Source organism: Stegodyphus dumicola, chromosome 11 (assembly GCF_044657685.1).
Source record: "Stegodyphus dumicola isolate Sdum_Otavi_A_Nest chromosome 11, ASM4465768v1".
Taxonomy (NCBI): Eukaryota; Metazoa; Arthropoda; class Arachnida; order Araneae; family Eresidae; genus Stegodyphus; species Stegodyphus dumicola.
The window spans coordinates 129,749,691-129,772,239 of record NC_140778.1 but is presented as its reverse complement, the minus strand read 5'-3'; the positions used below and the strand labels follow the sequence as shown (position 1 = coordinate 129,772,239).

Below are 22,549 nucleotides of genomic sequence, written 5' to 3'. Positions count from 1 at the left end.
GATTGGCCAAAAATTTTCTATTTAAAGATTTATGGTTCAATTATTTAAATGAAACTGACACTATCAAAGCTGCGTGACTGATGTACCAAATTAAAAATGTCCTTCTAGTAGAAGCCTATTGACTAGTACAAAAAAAGTTACATCAGTACTCTTACATCAATGATCAACTGGAACTAGTTATTTTGAAAAAAAAATTAGAGGACCAAAAATAATAATGTCTACAATAAAGTCAGGATAACAATAAAGTCAGGATCTAACATTTAAGTACATCTAACTAGTTTTAAGTTTTTCTAAGATATACTGTCATCATATATTAAGAGGACAAGTTTACAGAAATTATCAAGGGGTTTTACTTTAATTGCAGTAAATTATTATGGATAGATAAACAGCTAATGCTTTAAAATCCCCTTGGTATCTCTCCCTCCCCAAAGTTAGGAATAACTGCACATTTATTTCCTTTGGATTCATTTGTTAATAATAAGTTCATCAATTAGTGTAATGTTTCATACGCCAATCCAAATGCTGTGAATATCTTATCATATAGCTCATTTACAACTAACCATTATTAATACATATTTTAATCAATTAAGAATAATTTTACCCCATGTTTTGAATATATCATAAACACAACTGAAGAGTTATTTAGTAATAACCATTCTGATCATCTCATAAGCAAGTGGTCTCAAACTAGCGGCCTTTCAAATTCACGCAGTCTGTGAAGACATTTCAATTATATGTTAGTTGCCAAGGTTTTAGTCACTATAATGTTGAGTTTTTATTATTTTCATTTCCATTAAAATAAACATGAATAATATGCCAGGAAATCTATAAATGTAGTTAATTTACAATGTGATATAATTCTTTTTTAAAAATTTGAAGATAGAGATTTTATTAACTTATATTCTTGTCAAAAAATAAGCTCAGTTATGAATTTTTGCAATAAGAATAATCATTTTGATTAGGAATACATTTATCTGCGAACAGCTTTTTCTGACATTTGAAAATTCATAAAAAAAGAATCTGATTGACCAAAGAGCATCTACAAACCGTGAAGAAGAAAATTTCCAGTAGTTTCTCTCCAAGGATATAAATTTTATCAGAATCAAAATGCCATTAAGTGTCCAGATGTAGTAAGAAATAAAGGAGTTCATAATTATTTACGTATGAACATATATATTTTATTTATACACTAAAGAAAAATTTAATAAATAAAAAAGAAACTAGACTGTCAGTATTTATTCTCAAGTTTTGGTCCACATGGTAAATTCTTTGAAAACTTAGAAAGTTTTTATAATTTATTTATTTTTAGTTTAAATTAAATTGCTTAATGATTAAGTAAACACACTTTAATTATTTTAAAGAAATGTCAATAAAAAAATTTAACATTTAGTTATCAATATACCTGAATTACAAAACGTAACAAACAAAAATCTCTTGCAGGTATTAAATTTAGATTTTGGACACCAAATAAATGCACATTTGACTTTTTCCCCCTTTTATTAATATCATCATCATTATTATTATTGTTTAGTTATGCTTTAATAAATGTTTAGCGAGTGAAATTTAAAATTTATTTTTAATATTTTTTTATTTTGTTAATAAAATTATTTTGTAAAAAAAAAAAAAAAAAAAAAATCAGCCTATACATATAGCCAACATGCAATTTGAGTTTGAGACCACTGCCATAAGCAACACAATAGGTTGTTGGGGTAAGTTTTAGTCATCTAAAGAATATACTGAGAAATTTAGTACAAACACAAAGCTTCAAAGCTTATCAATATGGAAAAGTGTTAATACCCTTCAGCTAATATTAAGGCAAATTTCACACCCCAGTGAATTATCTGATAACAATTCGTTCTAAGATAACAAAGAATCATACAACAGCCGAAGAACGTCTATGCAATAAATATTCTTTGCAACAGTCACTCACTTAATGAAAACCACATTACAGATCACCCTAACAGTACAGCTCACTGACCAGAAAATATAACCTGGGTAGTTAGTTCATCCACAGATCTCAGACAGTGATTCATACCAAACACCATCCTGAATGTGCCAATTTTCAGTGTTACAAGTTATTTACAATCATGCAAACATTGAGCATAGCTCTTTCTCTCAGTAGCTGCAGAATTAATGCTAAAACTCAATTTGGAAACAATGAGCAAAACTTGAAGTCATGCAACAGATAGCTGCAACCAAAGAAGTTACTCAAAGGTACATCAGAGTTCATATTTAAAGGAAGAATTTAACCTAAGAAGATAGTATTTGCAAGTTCTGAAAACAGGCTGATTTCAGCAAGCTAGCATTTTAAATGCTTTCAGAGTACAGAATATGTTGGTAAATAATGAAAACTTAAGGCATGAACTTTTTCTGGTATTTGAAAATTGTTATTATGATATGAACAAAACATTATTTAAAATAATTTTAATTTTACTTTTACTTTTAATAAAATGATACTAAAACTTACCATTGGCTTTTGGGGATACACTTGTTTTCTGCTTTGAATAAGCAGCAGTGTTGTTTGAGCAGAGGCACTGAGCAGAAGGATTACAATGAGATGAAGCTCCAAGAAGATCATTCAAGATGTGAATAACTGTGCAAATATTTCGCCGAGGTCGACCATCTTTGTCTTGTAATAATGGACTTAGAGTACCTATAACAATTTTCACAGTTGTTTTAGCTATATAAAGGAGTTTAAAAAATAAAATTTTAAAAAGAAAGATTTTTTAATTTTTTAAAAATTATTATTATACATGTTTTAAAAATTGTAAAATAAATACATTTGTTTTATCTAAATATCGAAAAGTTTGGACCCTTATATAATTATGTACGGCTAATTAATTTAAAGAACAAATATTGTATTTCTCTCAATAGAACTTGTATGCTTTACCTTGTCATCAAATTTTTTGCCACTGTGCATATAATATCTTGCCCTTCGCAGATATATTTTTCAGTGCTCCAGAAATAATATAAATGAACTATAGTTTATATGTGTACAAGCCAGAGAGAGTCGTAGCTAGGGTTTTCAGCGCCCAGGGACAACTGAAGATTTCGTGCCCCCTACTGCTTGCCAAGGATGGAAAACATTTAATTCTAAATTGTCGTAACATCAGTTTGGCGCCCCTTGGATTCTGCGCCTGGGGACAGATGCCCCCTTGCCCCCTTCTAACTACACCCCTGGTACAAGCCCTAAAGTAAATAACTATAAATTCAAGTCCTAGATCAATATGAACACAGTATTTCAAAAGCATATCTAAAACCCTAACTGCTCAAGGGGCTGATAGCACTTACTGTAACCATATACCATTATTTTGTCTGTAATATATAATATATATATATATATATGCATACTGTTCATTTGCACTTAAAGATGCCGTGAAAGTTTATTAGCATTAAAAAAAAATATAAGAACTTTTTTAAAACTTGTTACACGAACAGCAGGCCTATTTTCAGGGTACTTACCTATGTTATCTAAAAGATAATAATTATATAAGTTTTTTATATAATACTAGAACATGTATATTATATAGACATCAGGTTTTTGCTTTCTTTTTGAAGTTGGAAATGTGAAAAATCAGCTGGGCATGCTATCTGTTATACCATTGGCTTAAAGCACAGATTATTAAAGCACAGATTGGGAAAGGAGATAATTCCTGATAGCATGAATGGAATGCTTGTGCTGGAGATAGTGGTTCATGTTTATGGCTGCTATAATTACATAGATTTGTGTCAATCTGATTTTTTCTTGGAGCATGAATATATTAAAAATCCTGCCGACATTCTGTTTTTAGCGTATTACATCCAGGAACAAAAATCATATGCAGAGAAGCAAACTGTGATATGAGGGGGGAAGAGCATGAACTTTGTTAATGTGCAGATACTTTTTAAGTCACACATGAGTTTCACATTGAATATTTGTAATATGATGTGATGCAAAAAAAGTTAGATTGTTTTTCCTTCCAGATTGTATGGACATGAACCTTGTAATTTATCCTACTGTAGATAATAATTTGCTGTTTCCATGTTTTATAAACTTCCTGAGCAATGTTACCTTATATTACAAATTATTCATTTACAGCATTTTAACAGCTGTGCTACAAGAGTTCTTATGGACTATCTAATAGAAATTTTAGATAAAAATTGCATTGTTTTCTTACCAGAAAAGGTTCCTGAGAAAACACCTCGACCATGGTGGTACATACTTTCGATGACTGCTCCACCTTGTCTTCGAGCAACACAGCAGCGGCCCTAAAAAAATCGATTCATATTTATCTATGCCAATTTTTCAGGTTATTTTAAGTTTAGAACCACAGTCATACATTTATATATATGAAGTAACACTGGCAAATTTCAAAAGCATTTCTACGAGTTCTTTATAATTAGCATGCAGCTTTTAAAGATTTTGTAACAGATTTTGGTTGTACAGATTTGTGCACCGAAAGTTCATATTTTGGGTGCACAAGAGAAATCTGTATTACTATAATTTAACTTGTAGATATTTAGTGCAAGTGATACTACATTAATGTAGATTGATGTAATTTATCTGCTTTAATGTAATCAATATAAATGTAAAAATAAATTGCTCATATTATTGAATTAAAAGGTATTTTTTTTTATTACAGACAGACTATAAGATACTATCAACTTAAAACAATAATTATTACATTTAATAATTATAAGATGATTTCTTTGAATTCAAAATAGTATTAAAACATTGCGGGAAAAATAGGCTAATATATAATATAGAATTTTATTTATGGTATAAAGGTATAGCAGATGAACATTACAGTAATAAATAAATAAATAAATAAGAATTGTTGTTAAAAAGTTTAATATTAAAATATATTTTAAAGTTTTATTCAGAATATAAAACTACAAAAGCATTCAAATAAAATAAAATCCGACATGGACAATAAACATGACTTTCTTATTTCCCACCTATTAAATTACACACATTTTTGCTGAACTTAATTTATATTCATTTCCTCGAATTATTTTAACTTAATTAACCAATCCCTCAAGGCAAGTTGAAAATGATATTAAAAATTACAAACTTTGAAATTAAATATCCTGGTCAAATTTTGTCATATGAGAGTTAAACTTTTTGCATTTTTATTTTTTCATAATGAGTATAGAACTTTCCCAAATATTTAATATAGGAAGCGGGAGACTGCATTAAAAGCTAAATTTTGTTGTTTTTCCAATTTTTTTTTTTAATTTGAAATAACAAAAACATGAACATTTTCATCATTTAAAACACTTCTGTAATTGGAAGTATATATGTCTACGCCTAACAATTGCTAAAATAAAGGCTAGATAAGGGCTTCTAAAATGGGTAAGAGGGTGTATATATATTATTGGAGTTTGAATAATCTTTTTCCTTATTAAATAAATGTTGGCATTCGCATTAATTAGATGTATAGGCATGCCTATTCTGGCACAGCTGTTCTATGTTAGGGTACATGCTGGTAAATTTAAGTCTGAGATTGGCATATACACAAAGCACAATTGTACTGCTCACTGTATACTTTTTTTGTTGGTAATGAGTTCAGTGGTACCAGATGTGCAACAACAGGATGGTGAGAAACACCACAGTTAGAATGCTTTAAATTCCTTTTTTGTTACTGAGACTAGAGTGGGAGGATCATGGATAATAGGTAACTGATAATAAATTTCATAAAATGTCCGTCTTTGAAGAAGAACTGATAGATGATTGCAATGCATAATTTCCAAATACTATGATTTTCAGTAATTTTAGTGAACTTAATTTTTTGACTTTTTGAGGGGCCCACCAGCAGCTGAGCGGTAAAGTAGCTGAACACTGGTAGTTAGGTCCGAGGTTCGAATCCCGCGAACGGGCTGGCTGCATGGGCGTTTTCGTGGCTTTCCCCATGATTAATAAGTATACAAGCCAGTTTCCCTTAGAAAGTCCTCCACAAAGGCATTCCTTCCCTTAGGCAGATAGCCCTCAAAGCTTTGCCATAATACACATACACATGTATAACTTTTTGAGAAAGCGAAGAGAACCACACATTATTCAGATGGCAGGGAAAGAGGAATCACAAGTTCTTTTATTTCTCTTTTCTTATAATCAGCTTGTAGAAGCCAGTTTTGAGTTAATGGTCATTCTACAACATCACAAATATACTACAGTCATTAACATCCAAGCCTTACTCAGGATATGATAATTAATGGTAAGGACATAGCAGCTAATCAATGTTGGCTACCAGCGGCTTGATAGCCAACATTGATTAATTTTAATTTACAGTACCAACCAGACAGCACAATAAGACTTAAATATTTAAACAGACTTAATATTATCATTACATAATATAACAAAGTCATGTTTAGACATGATATTTTCTCAGTTGCTTTAAAATCAAATAGTAACAGAGACTTTGTTCAAAATATATTTTATTGTCATAAACTACTAAAATTTATTTTCTAACGGTTCATGGGGGTCCCCCCTTTTTTATGCTTATGATATAATCATCAGAATATTAAAAAGTTGATACTCACATCACAAGTTTCATTCATTTTTTTAGTGAGTGCTGATGATGACAACTGTCTTAAAGTTTGTGTGAGATTTCGACTGGCTTCAGTGAAGATTTTATTGCCAAGAGAACTCTGCTGGTTGTCAAATGTAGGTTTATGACTGGATGGTTTTGCAGATTTGGGAGATGGAGGAGGAGATGGGAGTGAGCTGACTGTAGATACATTTGAGATCATGGGAGAAGTGAACGGTGATGATGAGCCTGGATGATTTGTTGAAGTGGGCGTTGTTGGTGGAGTGGGAGGTGGAGATGACAAGCTTGTGGAGTTATTGCCTGATGAAGGTAAAACTGTGGATAGTTGCAACTGTATGAACATCATGTGGTCACCTAACCTCATCGTTAAGTTAAGAGGCGACCTTCCTGCTAGAAAATTATCCACCTGTAATGATAATAAAAATATTTCAATCATACATGCACACATAAATCTTATTTTAAATGCAACAGATCAGTTTCATAAAATCATCACAATTTCTTAAATATTATTTAATTCAATTATGAAAATGTTAATAACATTATTTAAATACTATAGTACATTTTTACATATTTTTCTCATTTAAAAAAAAATATATGTATTTATACCATACAGGCACATCTCCATCCACTTTATCAGACATAACAGAGGTTCACTTTATCAGATACTCCTCATTAATGGACAGTACCTGAATTCCAGATACAGAAAGCAGAACAATGCACTTCCATTTAGTAAATCCTCTCTGATAATGTACAAAATCTTTATCAAGTGTCCACTAACAGAAGGTTTAACTACAGCTAGTACAGCTGAATGTAAGTAATACCTTTTTTTTTTTTTGCTCAATTTTTGATGCCAGAGAACTGATATGCACTTAATAAATGCTTTTAAAACTCCTTTTAATTCATAGATTGAGAACTGTAGTTTGTGTAACTTAAAAGTAATTCAAAATGCAATATATAGTGCAATTAAACTTCAGAAATAAAATTACGATACTCCATTAATATTAATAATACTGAAATATCATTAAATATTAAACTCAGCAAGATTATAACTTACTATAATATAATAATTTATAATTATGGTTTAATCTTGTATGATGTCACTTAATAAGATTGCATGACTTAAAAAATTCTCTATAAAACCTGTATATATATTTTTTTTACATTATTCTAAGATTAATATAATGTTATGAATTTGTTAGGCAATTTTTTTTTTTGGCAGGACGGGGATTATTTAATATTTATTATGTGGCATTTATTTAGCAGATCTTAGGTAAATAATGAATGTAGCATTTTGATTTAAAAAAATTTATCAGAATATGAAGTTAATTCAGAATTTTGCACATGTACTCACTTTATCAGCTTCTTATGTTACAAAACTGCCATAATTCAGATGCATTTGTGCTACATTCACAGTCAGAACTTATTAAATCAGAGCTTTAAAAATATAAATTTCAATTCTTAACCACATCACACACACATAAATATGTATTGGTGATTCTGCAATATCAAAAATCATCTCTGTTACTTTTTTTCCTCATCCCTTTCATCTTCATAACTTATTTCCCCTAGCATCGTGATAATGTTAATGCTTAATATCTTCATACATATATTTAATCTCCAAGTTTCATAATAAGATGGTACTCACTTGTGATTCATTTAATGTTTCCAATGCCTGCATCACACACTGTTCTGGATTTTGGATCTAAAATTAAAAAATTATAGTAGAAAATATACAAAATCAAATACATTAATAACTTTTAATATTTTATAAAGTAAAAGAATTACACAAATTACATTATTAAGTATCACTAGTATTGTACACATACAAAACAAGAATAAAAAGTTTATGACATTATGTTGTACATGTCTTATAAATAAATCCTTTTTGTATAATATAAAAGTTTTCAAATTTTATAAGACAATAAAATGCCAAGTTATGCATTCTCTTAGCATCAAACTTAATGCCACCTATATTCCTTTTCAAGTGAATGTTATGACTGCAGTATATTATCTATATTTATTTTTGAAACCAAGGGGAAAAATACTATAAAAAAATAGATTATAAAAGTGTTTTTATTATCTATCTTAATGAAGTAGCACATATATAATACCACACCTTAAAGTAAACTGAAATATTAAATTTTAATTTCATGTAACAAATCTTATTTATAAAATAATTTGGAACTTAAGTCGAATCCGGTTAATTGGACCACCGGATAATTGGGCCAGCCGCTTTTTCGGACCGAATCCTAAAGAACCGAAACAAATCCTATGTACATAAGCCTAATATTATTCGCTTATTTTGACTAAATTCCCTTTATTCAGAACAAAAGATGAGAGAGCGAATAAGAAACAGAAGCTACAAGTCGGCCGCGTATAGGTGGTCCGCAACATATGGGAGCAGAACTTTCGTCTGATTGGTTGTTACTACCAGGGACCCAAGACATTTTCGGAGAGGTTTGAAAAAATCCTGCGTAGCCACAACATTGCTTCCGTAGCTAGGTGGGACTTCGTTTCAGACAGAGCACTTTTCTCTAGGAATCCTCCTATTTAAACCAGTGCTACCAGAATCTCGTTTCTCAGAAAAGTCCCGTCTAGCAGGGACTGTAGCCATGTGTGATAACCTCTTTAGATGCTTGTGGTGATTTCGTTCACGTGCAGTCCGTCAAGAGAACGCGTCTGATCACACTGGGTAAGTTTTTCAAATGTTGAATGGAACTTGGTAACAACTTGTTTTTATTGTGCGTCGCATGCTGAGTATCGTGGAGTTCTAAGAATTTGTTTCTAAATTAATTTTCTCAATAAAAAAAGTTCAACTATAGTTCTTGTTTGTACATGTATGTTCGCCATACGTGTGTACCTCACAATAAAGGTCATAATTATATTTTAGTACATGATTTACATGTGCATTTACTGTTTCCTACATACAGCATGTCCCGTCTTACAACATTGGACAGGTTCATGCAATCAGACCAGCCGGTTATTAGAACCAAAACGATCGCTTCCCGATGTGGTTCGATTAACCGGAATCGACTGTATATAGAACATGCACTTTTCTTCAACTAATTAATAGAAAATCAGTAGTTATCAAATTTGTGAAATTAAAAGCCATAACAGTTAACACCAATTAATTTACTTTTATGAGTAAATAAATTTTAGTTCAGCAACAGAATTATTTTCTGTGTATATTAGGCGTTTAATTCGTGAATTTATTTTTAATTTGAGACTTGAAAAAGTGAGCTTAGAAAACCATCCAAAATGTCGTATGCAATGGAACAGAAATTGCGCTTCACACTTAAACCATAAAATTCATTTCAAAAGCAATGTCACAAAATATTTAAAAAGAGCATATCCTTAGAATTTCCGATACACAGTTCCGAGTTGGAGATAAACGAGTATTCCCCCCCCCCCGGTAATGTTGCCATTGCTCGTTTTGAAATCGTCCAGTTTGTTAATTAACAATTCGCTAAAGTTTTACAAAATAGGAAATAAATAATAAAACAAATTCCAAATTCGGGATGTCTTTAGGAACCACTGTTTTTGCACAATGCAAGAAACATACATACATTCATGCAGATTCTTCATTATTTAATTTCTTTAAATATAATGCAGGGCGCTAATATTTTGTGGCAACCATTTGAAAAGTGAAACACCATTTTATAGTGGACTTGGCAAAATGCCAAAATGCAATTAATAGCCTTCCTGGGAAAACCACCCCCCTTTTTTAAAAAAAAAAAAAAAAAAAAACACTTAGAATGAAGAGAATTTTAAATACAACTAAAATTTTAAAAATAAATATATAAAATATTTTTCTTAAAAATTTTTATTAATAAAATAATAATGCTTCCATCACTTCTGTGACATAATTTTCCCGCCAAAAAAAAAGAAAATATTAAATTTAAGCTAAATATTTTATTTGAAAGAAAAGCACAAAAAAGAACATTGAATAAACATTTCCTTGAGAGAAAATTACCTTTTGAAATTTCAGTTTAATGTATGCATTTAAAATTTTTGATATTATTTTCGGAAATCACAAAACCCCATAACCTTTTTTGAGACACTGCAAATTCCCTCCCACCCCCTAAAAAACATTCAGTGCTTAGCTGTTTTTCATTATTATTTGTCCTTAAAAACTGATATACAGATGCATGAAAAAACGGACTGAAGTACATTATTTCAGGACATATTTATTTACACCTACACCGAATTTTATTAATATTTTTAATTTCTGCTTAGATTTCATTTTCAAAAGACAATTTTACTCCATTTTTGGATTTGAAAAATAAAATTATAAGATTTATGCTTAAAGCAATCTATCATCATATTGATAATAATATGTTCTTTTGAAAATGATAAAAGCATTTCTTGAAACAAAAAAGTTGGGTTATCAGATAATAAATGAAAAAATCAAACAAAAATATTACCATAAGGCCTGTTTCAACATTTGGCAACAGTGTTAATTTTGCACCTTCTACGATGTTATTTTCTGTTAAAGAACCTTCTGTGAGTTGCCTGAAAACAGAAAACACAACATAAATTGTAAGTAAATTAAACTGGGAATAATTTAAGCATTATAACATTACACAAATTCACATACTAAATTTCGTATACTATATTGACTGGAACAGAAGACTGCCTTATATATAAGACCATCCCGCATGTTTGGAAGAAAGAAATGCCTTGCATATGAGCAGGATTTCTTAAACTTTTTATCACCGAGATTTCTGCGCGACCCCCCAGGACCCCATAATATTTACAAAAATTTTGTGGGACCCCATAAGTATTGCGCAAATCCGACACACGCATGCGTGAAACTGTCAATTTTTTCACTTGTAATATACTATTACATTTTTAGGTCATTAACTTTAATTTCTAATTTTAAGACATAGAACAATGGGAAAATTTTAAATAAGTAACAGACGAAACGACAGCGTCACGTGCAAAGGAAGTAAAATGAACGTTTGTTTATATTATAAAAAAAATGCGTCGAAACGTTTTCGTCTTTTTTTTTTTTCTCCTGTATTCTCTTATCTTTATCTATTTTCAGATACATTGTGTAAAAATATTTGGTAATTGTAAAATTATTATAATAAGTTAAAGAAATATCAAAACTGCTCAAATTTTTGGCGACTTTTCAAGATAAAGAGGATAACAACCAGAAAAGTATAAAACACATATTCGAGGCCGGTTGAAAAAAAAAAAATTATCAAACCACATGCGAGGCAAATTATCAAACCACAAATTATCCCCCTCGGGGAGTCGCGACCCACAGTTTAAGAAACCCTGTATATGAGAAAGGCATGGCGGTTAAACTTCAATTGGTGATAAAACACCTGCCAACTGCTGGTGAATAATTATGAAAGAAGATAACTCTTGGTGAACGGCACCGATGTTTTGGTTACTGTCTGCAATAATTGTAAGGTTAAGATATTTTCACTTGGTGATTTTCGTAGGTAACAGTTAAAGCAACCACCAATGCCAGTGTATCTTCAATTGAATATTAACCGGCCTCGCATGTGGTTTGATAATTTTTTTTTTCAACCGGCCTCGAATATGTGTTTTATACTTTTCTGGTTGTTATCCTCTTTATCTTGAAATATGTATTCACATTAAGTCCACGAATTGATCCTAATTAAGAGGAACACAACGCCAGTCTTTGGCCAAGGCATTTTGCACCTTATAGGTGGCAATGCAATATTTGCTTAGCTCCACTGTACACTATTTTTCACGGAAAACATCCTGGAAGTCGATTAGCGATCTTTGGTGCCGTTTCATTGGGTCTGGGGTCCAAATATCGGAGAACATTTGGATGTTTGTAAATGCGGATGTCTGTGTGGCATGAGAGACATTTAAAACACTGTCTAGCCGAAAGACCTCTCGACTGGTAGAGTATGGGACTTCGGTTCAAAGCTATTTTAAATATCCTCATGCCGCACAGGCGCTATATATACTAACTAGTCTAAAGGCCATATTCTGAAACAAACACTCAGTAAATACGATTTCTTTTAACATAAAAGTGAAAGAATAAGTTATAAAACTACCTAAACATACATTTTTAGATTTTAGGTTATGTGTATAAGATATCTTTTGAGGGAGGTTTGAAAGAAACAAGCAGACACCAGTTTGTTTGTATTTGAACTAGCAAAATACTTATTGGATCCATATTACGCCAATAAAATAAAACTTTAAAAAAAAAAAAAAAAAAAAAAAACTGAAATGTTTCAGATTTTAAATTACGTCCAAAGGGGCGTTTTTTAACATTTTGTGTGTTACCTTTCTTTATTAAATATCATGTTCCTCGCACTTAAACCATAAGATCCAGTGCAACAACAATATCGCAAAATAGTTTTAAAACGAGCATATCTTTAGAATTTCAGATACAAAGACTCACGCGCTGGAGATAAAAATGTTTTTTCTGCACAACGTTGCCATTGCTCGATTTGAAATCCTTGAGTTTGTTAATCAAAAATTCGTCAAAATTTTAAAAAATAGGAAATCGATCATAAAACAAATTTCAAATTTCAAATTTGGTCTTCCACATGCTCATATTCGTTGCAGGATTACGTTATTCAAAATTCGATGACTCTATGTACCGTTGTTTTATCACAATACGAGAAATATACATACATTTATGCAGATTTTTCATTATTTAATTTCTTCAAATATAATGCAGGACTCTAACATTTTGTGGCAACAGTTTGAAAAGTGAACCGACATTTATGAGTCCGACGCAAAATGCCAAAACGAAACTAATAGTCCTTCGGGATTCAAATCCTTTTGGACTAATAAGACAAAATAAAAGCTACATTAACCACCGAGTTAATAAAATCGCCGCATTTTTAAGTACACAGAGTTAAAATATTTTCACACATTTCGTAGCACTTCAGCAGGCAGCCAATACGGTTAGTGCCCAAAATTGGAAATTTAAGTGACAAATTTGTAACAAACAACTTTTAACAAAGATAACTCGAATTCTCGAATACTTTAACCCCCCCCCCACCAAAAAAATCGATATCTGAGAACTCAGATTTTTTTGCGGTTCTTTTCGATACTCGAATATTATCCTTTTTACGTTCAATAAACCACTGAACTTTTTAATTTAAAACTTAAACTAAAATAAGATCTAATGTCTTTACTTACGTCCAAAGGAAATCTCACTTATATGCACGTACATTAGTGTGCAAAACTTAAGCAACAAATTCGTTTTCTGAAATACAACCATGAAATTGTTGGAAAAGGCTTTATGTTATCACTACATTGAAAATCTGACTCAGTAGAATGATAATGCACATCATGCAAATATCAGCATCATGACATCAGAGGGTACATCAAGGCACGCAAAACGCTATGAATCAATATAACACAACTTAAAAAGAAGAAAGACGCGCTTCCAGGCTTTCGAGACATTACGTGCAAAGTATGGCTACATGAAAGATGACTACATGAGATCATCAGAATGACTTTGGTAAAATGATTGGTAAGCTAGAGAAGATGTGTAATTTGACGGCGCCTAAGAGTTTGGAAATGATGAAAGTGTTGTTACATGAGCTTGAAAAGCCTTCCAAACGACAAGTTTAACTGTAAGAAAGGTTAGTGATGGTCTTCTAAGGAAATCAACGGAAACTGTTGGTGAACCAACGGTGATATATCGCCTTGCAAGTGAAAAGAGACCGAAACCAGACAGCGAGCTATATTGCTCAGCAGCTGCGACCGGCAACCAGACGACAAGTGTCCCGGTTTACTGTGGACAGACGACTTCATAAATGTGGCCTATTCACCCGCCGTCCTGAACACTGCATACCATTAACAGCAACCTATCGGCGGCACTGTTTACACCCATGCAGAGAATACAAAGACTGGACACTTCATTAATGGAGTTATGTCCATTCTACGGATGAGACTAGTTTCAATCTGACAAACGACTGGCACCAATTGATATGGAGAGAAGTAGGCGCATACTTCTCTCCATATAAGCTGGTGCATGCTGTTAAGAAAGTTTCATTCTGTTACATAAGAAAAAGAGACCGTTGAGGTGGTCCTGGCATGCATGTATGGGGTGGCAGTATGATGAACGGACGGACAGAGCTCCACATTTTCGACAGAATTTCACTTATTTATCGGAGATCGCTAATATGAAGTTATTCTCCTCCTTGTGTTTCTTTTCATTAGTTCCATTGGTCTCGACTTCGTTTTTATACAGTAGTTACGCTCTAAAGGAAATCTTAAATTTCAGGAACTTTAATTTTATGTTTCATATACTAAATTTATTTCTAGTGCCGTAATATATATAATAAACTTAAAGTATCTAACGTCAGAAGTAAATTGGAGTCAAATCAAGGCAATTAATAATTACAATCGTGTATACGAAGTTTAACACAACGTCTAAACAAATCAAAATTAAAATAAGAATACATAGTAGTACAAATTTGAAAAATAAAAATGCAAAAAGGAAAAAATATGCAAGATAATAAAAAGATAAAAATTAATTTTCTTTTACTGAAACTTTATAGCGCAGTTATATATATACTGAAACATTATAGCGCTATAAAGTAAGTATAAAAATTTTGTTTTTAATTTTTAGCCTCATAAATATAGATACAGATATGTTTTAAAAATTGTATTTTTAAATCTTTTTTTTATTAAACGCAGATTTCAATTTTCGCTTTAATTAAAAATTATTGGTATATTTTTCGTTCCTTCCTTTTTTCTTTCACTTCTTATTTTTATATAATGATTCGAGAAAATTTAAGAATTTAGGATTCGTTTAGTCTTTCTTGATATATACCTTTTCTTAGTTAGGAAGAAACAATCAATAGCAGGGACCTGAATCCTAAAATTACGAACACCACAAAAACAGTAAATCTATTTAACCTGACCTATAAAATTTTCCATTAACACTATTTAGGGACCTTAATAACAGGATTAACGTAACAAAAAACAAGCGAGGAAAAAAATAAAAAAAAAGACCTAACAAGACAGTCACTCTTTTACTGGCGATCAATGGGGGTCACTCCAGTTCAGCAACCGAAGGACATTTCTATGCAAAGGTCAAAGGGTGCTGCTCTAGGCGACTGTATTTAACTGAACAACCACAAAATTTAATATTGTTTTCCGTTCTTAAAACACATGAATCTGTTTTTATTATTCTTGTTCAGATTATCTTCTTCCAAAAACGTTATCAGTTAAAAGTACAGTAACGAAAATTGCTTCTGTCAAATTCGATTAAAATGTCTCAGTGTGATATATAATTGCAAGTACAGTTTTTAAACCATGAGACTGCTCTCGGACGGGTACGGTTTACAAAAATAAAGAATTTAAATGAAAAATGTTAAAAACCGAATGATGCTATATCGAAGCACATGCTAAGGTGCCTATAAGATGCTATTACTTATAACAATAACATTGTAAATATTTGTAAAAACGATTATTTGAATAGATTTTAAAGCCATACCAATTACTAAAAATAAAATTAAGGTATAAATTATTAAAAACCACGTTTATTGCTTTTAAATCGTTCAGTTTATTAACAAACTGAGGTCATAATTAGAAAGATAAAGACATTAAAAGCACCTAATGGCAACATTCTGAGAGCTGGCAGATGCTGGTCCGCATGAAATTGAATTATGGGTCTCGTCACAGAAGGTGGCAACACCGTGTCAGTGATAAGTGATTGAAAGCATCCAGTAACGATACAAAATTTGGGGAAATTTGGCTTTAGACAAATCTGACATCAGTATAATTAAATAGTTCTCTACACGTTTTGAAACTATAATTACAGCTTTACCTACTAAAATAGTAGTCTTCAAATTCTGTCGCCTCAGTGAATTACTAAAATCGTAATTTTCTTTAGTGGAACTCTTAAAACTATAATTTTTGTGGAACCCCTAAACTATAATTTTCTTTTGTGGAACCCTCAAACTAATTTTTGTAAAATCCCCAAAACTAAAATTTTTTATGTATCCCATAAAACTTTAATAATTTTTTGTGGATTTCCTAAAAAGTGTAATTTTCGTGGAATAGCTAAAAGCTATAATTTTCTTTTGTAGAAGATTTAAAACTAATCACTGAAGAACCCCTAAAACTATAATTTTTGGAAACCCTCTAAAAACTATAACTTTAGTGGATTCCCTACAGTTTTGTATTAGAATCCCTAGAACAGTCAAAAAATTAAATGCTGCAAAAGGAATGACAATATATCAATCCTGTTAATCTCTCTTTGTAACATCATCTCCTGCGAAACAGCGGGGAGTTGCGTTTCGAGTGATCAGCCCCCGGGTTCCAAAAATTCGTGGGAAGCCATTTTGACCATGCTCATCTTCGTACGATTTTAATCAACTGATAAAATTATTAAAAACTCTGAAAATGCTATACTGGCAGTAAAAAGTTTACGAATGGTTTGTTGCGGGTTGCGCGAGATATTAATTATTGATTGCTGCGGGTTGTGGCGAAATATTAATTAAAAACTGAAAACGCTATATTGGCAACAGAAAATTTACGAGTTGGTTGTTGCGAGTTGGAAGAGATATTAATTATTCATTGCTGCGGGTTGTTGTGAGATATTAATTAAAAACTCTGAAAACGCTGATTTGGCAACAAAAAAATTTATTTAAGATTTCTTTTTTGGCTTGAAAAGCCCACTCATCTGGCGGGCTTGCCCTCTAGTATTATATAGTTCAGGGTTTCTTAAAACTTTTTGATGTGGGGACCCCCATAATATTTACGAAAATTTTGTGGAACTCCATAAATATTGCGCAAATTCGAAACTGTCAATTTCTTCACTTGTAATTCTGGTAGTTCGGTCTGAGGTTCGAATCCCGCGAACGGGCTGGCTGCATGGGCGTTTTCGTGGTTTTCCCCATGTGTAACGTGTATACGAGCCAGTTTCCCTTAGAAAGTCCTCCACGAAAGGCATCCCTCCCTTTAGGCAGATAGCCCTCGTGTGCTTTGCCATAATTAAATACACCAAACACCTTCACTTGTAATATACTATTGTGTATAACTTTGTAATAATATGTATTTTGTAATAATATGTAATATACTATTTGTATAACTTTGTAATATATTATTGTAAACTATTGCAGTTTTAGGTCCTTAACTTTTTTTTAAGGTAAAATGAACGTTTCCATTATAAAAAAAAATGCGTTGAAACGTTTTCGTTTCTTATTTCCTGTATAGTTTTATCTTTATCTATTTTCAGATACATCATGTAAAAATATTTGCTAATTGTAAAATTGTTATAATAAGTTAAAGAAATATCAAAATTGCTAAAATTTTTGGGGACCCCCAGCCGGCCCCTTCGCGTGATTCGAACATCGCACTGAATTACTAGTGGTCCCCGATTTTACCGCTCGGCCGCTGGCAGGCGACTAATACGTAAGAAACGAATATTTTTACGAAATGCATCTATTGCTTTCACATCGCTTAGTTTGTTAAATCACAATAGATAAATTTAATTTGAGTGTAACGTACCTCATCTGTAATTTTATGTTCTTTATAATTATTTTATGCTATGTTCCTAAAGTAAATATTTTTAAATTCCTACTTTAGCTCAAACTCTCCTTATATTTTGTTGAAATTTTCAATCTTTAATAAAATACTTTTTTTTCATACACTCAAGTTCAAACACATTTTTTTTTTTAACTTGGAGTGGATGACACTTGATGCTAATACAGTTTTAAAATGTTTAATTAAATTTTTTTATTTAATTAATTATTAAATAATTAATTTTCAATCGTTAATAAAACACTTTTTATTCATCTAATCAAGTTCAAATACATTTTTTTAAACTTGTAGTGGATGACACTTGAAGTTAATTCACTTTTTTCACATATTAAATCTAAATTTTTTTTTTTTTTTTTTTTTTTTTTTTGTATTTTTAAAATTTTTCTTTGGTGATTTAAGCTGGAATTTGACTTTATTATTATTATTTTTTAAAAAATTACTTTTCGAGTCATTATTATGGGAGAAAACTCCACGTTACAAAACGTTGGCGCCCAACTCAACACGCCTTCAGAGAAGAGTAACTTCGACCGGTCCAATCTCAAAATGAGGGGAGAAAATTATATAACTTTTTGGTTTGTTACAACATTATATATTTAAAAGAAATAAGAAATGTTCAGCAAAGTCTCTGATATTGCATATTATTTGATTAACAGATTGCATATTATTTGGCAGAAACAAAAATCATTTTAAAACTCAGCTTAATGGATTTTAAAAATAAGAAATACAAATACATTCCATAAAAGGCTTCAACTGGGAAAATTGGCAGGTGTTCCATAAATGAATCCACACCCCGCTCAGAGATGAAAATTAAGCAAACAAAAATGCATAAAAATCCGTGGCATTTATAGATAATTGGTATTATTTGTCCATTATTAATACCTTCTCAAATTTTGAAACTGTTTTAATTTTTAAGATTTTGTTAAACTTTTTTTTTTTTTTTTTTGATGGAAGTGTAAAAGAATTTTGCCAAAGTGAGAAATTATCAAGACCACTGTAGAATATGTTTGTTTTGTACTCAAATTCTTTAATTGAATTCTTTAATAAGAAGATGAAGTAGATGTTTGTTTTTTACTGAAATGCTTTAATTGAATTCTTTGTTTTTTACTCAAATGCTTTAATTGAATTCTTTACTGTAAAAAGTTGAAGTATCAGGACAGTAAAGAGATGAATGTGGAATTTTTTTTTATCAATAATTTGAAGGGAACAGAGCAGAGAAGAATTTTCTCTCATATTTATAGATCGACTGCTGAACTGAAATAATTTTACATTAATTAATTTAGTTCGCAAGAAAATATATCGTAGTCGATTTTAAAACAATAATGATATTATCTTTATAACTAATTTCTAGTATTATCTAAGTTTTAATGGAGTTAGATGGAATAGAGTATCACATAACCGAAGGTCCGATAATGCAAACTTGCCAGTTAACCAACTGACCTAATATGGACAGGAAACAAGCCAAAGGGAAAGTGTTTTTTTTTAATACCATTCGACTTGCGCACCTTAATAAAAAATGTAAATAAATAAATAAAAAATATAAATATAAATTTTAAAAAATGTGAAAGCTTTCGGATTTTAGATTAGCCCAAAGAGGCGTTCCCCCCCCCCCCCTTATTTCCCCACACATACACGTTTTCGAGCGCATTTGGATTAACGCCTCTTCGGGGTAAAAATATTTAAAAACAGCATGTCTTTAGAATTTCCAATAAGAGTCTCCCGCGCTGGAGATAAAAATGTTTTATTCTGTACAGTGTTGCCATTGCTCGTTTTGAAATCGTTGAGATTTTTAATAAAAAAATCCATTAAAGTTTTACAAAATATGAAGTAGATAATAAAACAAATTCAAAATTCGGGTAATATTTGGTGGCAACAATCTGAAAAGAGAAACAGACATTTATAGTGAACAGACGCAAAATGCCGTTTCGAGAATAATAACCTTTCCGGGTTAACGCTCCTTTGGGCTAATAAATAAACATTAGAACCTACGTCAATTCAAGATTATTTTTTGCATAATTTTGTACCTAACGTAATGTTTCCAGACCCTAAAAATATAAACATCGGCAACTCTTGAATAGAAGCAGTTATTTGCTACTCTAAGATCAATATGCATCATTCTTTATATCCAAAGTTTTAAATAAAAGACATAAACATTGGAAATTAGAAAACACGATGGAAATATACCAATCGAAACAGTTAATGACATGTTTCTTGAAATTAGCATTATCTGATTTGATTACATTTTACAGTTATGAAACATATAATCGAAACTGTCTTAAAAATTAGAAAACACGATGGAAATATACCAATCGAAATAGTTAATGACATGTTTCTTGAAATTAGCATTATCTGATTTGATTACATTTTAAAGTTAGGAAACATATAATCGAAACTGTCTTGGAAATTAGAAAACACGATGGAAATATACCAATCGAAATAGTTAATGACATATTTCTTGAAATTAGCATTATCTGATTTGATTACATTTTACAGTTATGAAACATATAATCGAAATTGCCATAAAGACCACAGAATTTCAAAAGGAATTCAATTTTAAGAAGAATTTCATTCATGTTCTTCGTGGGTCTGTTGTTGCATTCTTGCCCGAAATCATGTCTCTTTTTTCCTTGAAACCCTAGACTAATATTCTTGTACACACCTGCATTAAATGTCACCCACTACCCTTTGCAGAATTATTTACTCCCTCAAGCATTCCCCCCCCCCACACACACATATGGTTTCGCTTATCGCTTGTCATTTCAGGAAAGCATTGTTCCAAAGTTTGGGGAAAATCTTCGAATGAATGACTTTAAAAGGTAAGAGCATTGCACGTGTAGCTCTCGGATTTCTTCTTAAAGAAAAGGGTGCGCGTTATATGGCGAATATGCCTAAAAATTTTTAAAAAGTAGTTTGAAATTATAGGTGCGCGTTTTATGTGGAATATACGGTACTTGAAAATATGAATTCATTTAATGTAGAAATATATAAAAGTTTTTTAAATTTCCATAGAAAGTTAACCAATTCAAAGAGGCTAAAAGCCTGAAATTGCAGCTAATTGCCGAGCCCGTTGAACCTTGAGGAATAAATTACGACCTTGAGAAACGAGCTTTGAAAGCTATTTAACCGAAGCTAGCAATTTAAACCGCAAAGGAAAAAAAAAAAAAAAAAAACCGTCGCAGGAGAACAAAGAAATTATTAATCATTTCTTCCGAAACCGCAGGTTCTAATCTTGGAATTATGATAACCACAGTGAAGGAGTAGAAACAACTTGCATAGATAAGAATACATTCCTGATAGTTACCACCGCTGACACTAGCTATTACGGTATCAATCAGGACGCAGTCAAAAGAGTTACAGTTTACTCATTTTATTGACTGACTCAACAGCATTCTTTGGTTAATCTTGGTGATTCTTCCGACGTCTTCCCAAGTGTTTAGAAAGTCTTTTCCATCTCCTTTCTTTCCTTGACGTAAGACTGTGACGTCACAGAAGCTCAGGTTCTGGTTTTTGAGCCGTTCAGAAATCGCTTGCCAGACACGCTTTTTCTCGCGTTTGCGGCATGTTTTTGTGGAAGAAAACTGCGAAAAGTTCTTTCTTCTTTTGTCTTTGGCAATGCACGCTTGTTGGTGATGACGTCATTTTAGTTTTACGTCACCACTACATGCAGACGATAGGCAGTTGCAGAGCAATGCTATATTAAGTATTTGCTCCTTTATTCAAAGGTTTATTTCGGGACTGGTGCAGGTTAATGAGTATAGTTTGTCGTTAATTATATTCATGAACGTTGTTAATAATATTAAATCGTAGGAACATTCAGAAAGGCTTCATATGCACATAGTTTTTAAATATCAATATTTTGATATAATTCCAAAATTGAAAAATAATTTTTGTTTTTCTCTATTTCAAGTGCGCTGAAATTCAAAGTGAGGTTCCTAAGTCTTGAAAACAAATTTTTGCTATAAACAATGAATCATTACATGTTGCCATTGCTTGCAAAAAATTCTCGACTTAATTAAAAAAAAAAAAAAAAAAAAAAAAAAATGTTTTTAGTGAATGGTGCTATTTTTCGAAATTCAATTTTCACTTCAATGAAGAACAAAACGAAGGGGGGTACTTAAATGACAATCTGATTTTTGTTTGATCTAACTATGCTTTTACAACTCAACAGAATAATTATTTTTTGACCCGCCCCTACAACTCCCCCCTCCCCCCCAAAAAAAAGGGGGGGCAAAGAAGCATCAGCTGAATTTATTATTTGAAATAAACTCTTGACGTTAGAAACTTATTTATTGACGCAATTACAATTTATGACAAATACAGCATATCATTATTTTTGACAATCCATTCCACAAAAGATCTTTAAATCACAACACCACATTGCTAATTAGTGCAATAAAGAGAATCTTTAAAAAGCAATATGCCTTAAAATTATACACGGCCCTCATAAGGAGAGATATATGCTATATATAAAGGCTTCTTCCACTGAGCAACGGTCATTCGCCAAAATCACTAAAATTGTAGAG

General features: G+C 31.4%; 1 protein-coding gene across 2 annotated transcripts in view; it reads right to left on the bottom strand.

Annotated features, from left to right (window-relative positions):
* LOC118205345 (midnolin-A-like) overlaps positions 1-22,549 on the bottom strand; it is a 77,182-nt gene that overhangs the window by 7,841 nt on the left and 46,792 nt on the right. For both annotated transcript variants that reach the window (XM_085827210.1, XM_085827211.1), the window contains exons 2-6: positions 10,952-11,039; positions 8,173-8,229; positions 6,520-6,933; positions 4,158-4,248; positions 2,468-2,653 (exon numbers count right to left, since the gene is read on the bottom strand). In XM_085827210.1, the coding sequence (XP_085683336.1) occupies positions 2,468-2,653; positions 4,158-4,248; positions 6,520-6,933; positions 8,173-8,229; positions 10,952-11,039 (836 nt within the window). The remainder of the gene's footprint in view (positions 1-2,467; positions 2,654-4,157; positions 4,249-6,519; positions 6,934-8,172; positions 8,230-10,951; positions 11,040-22,549) is intronic.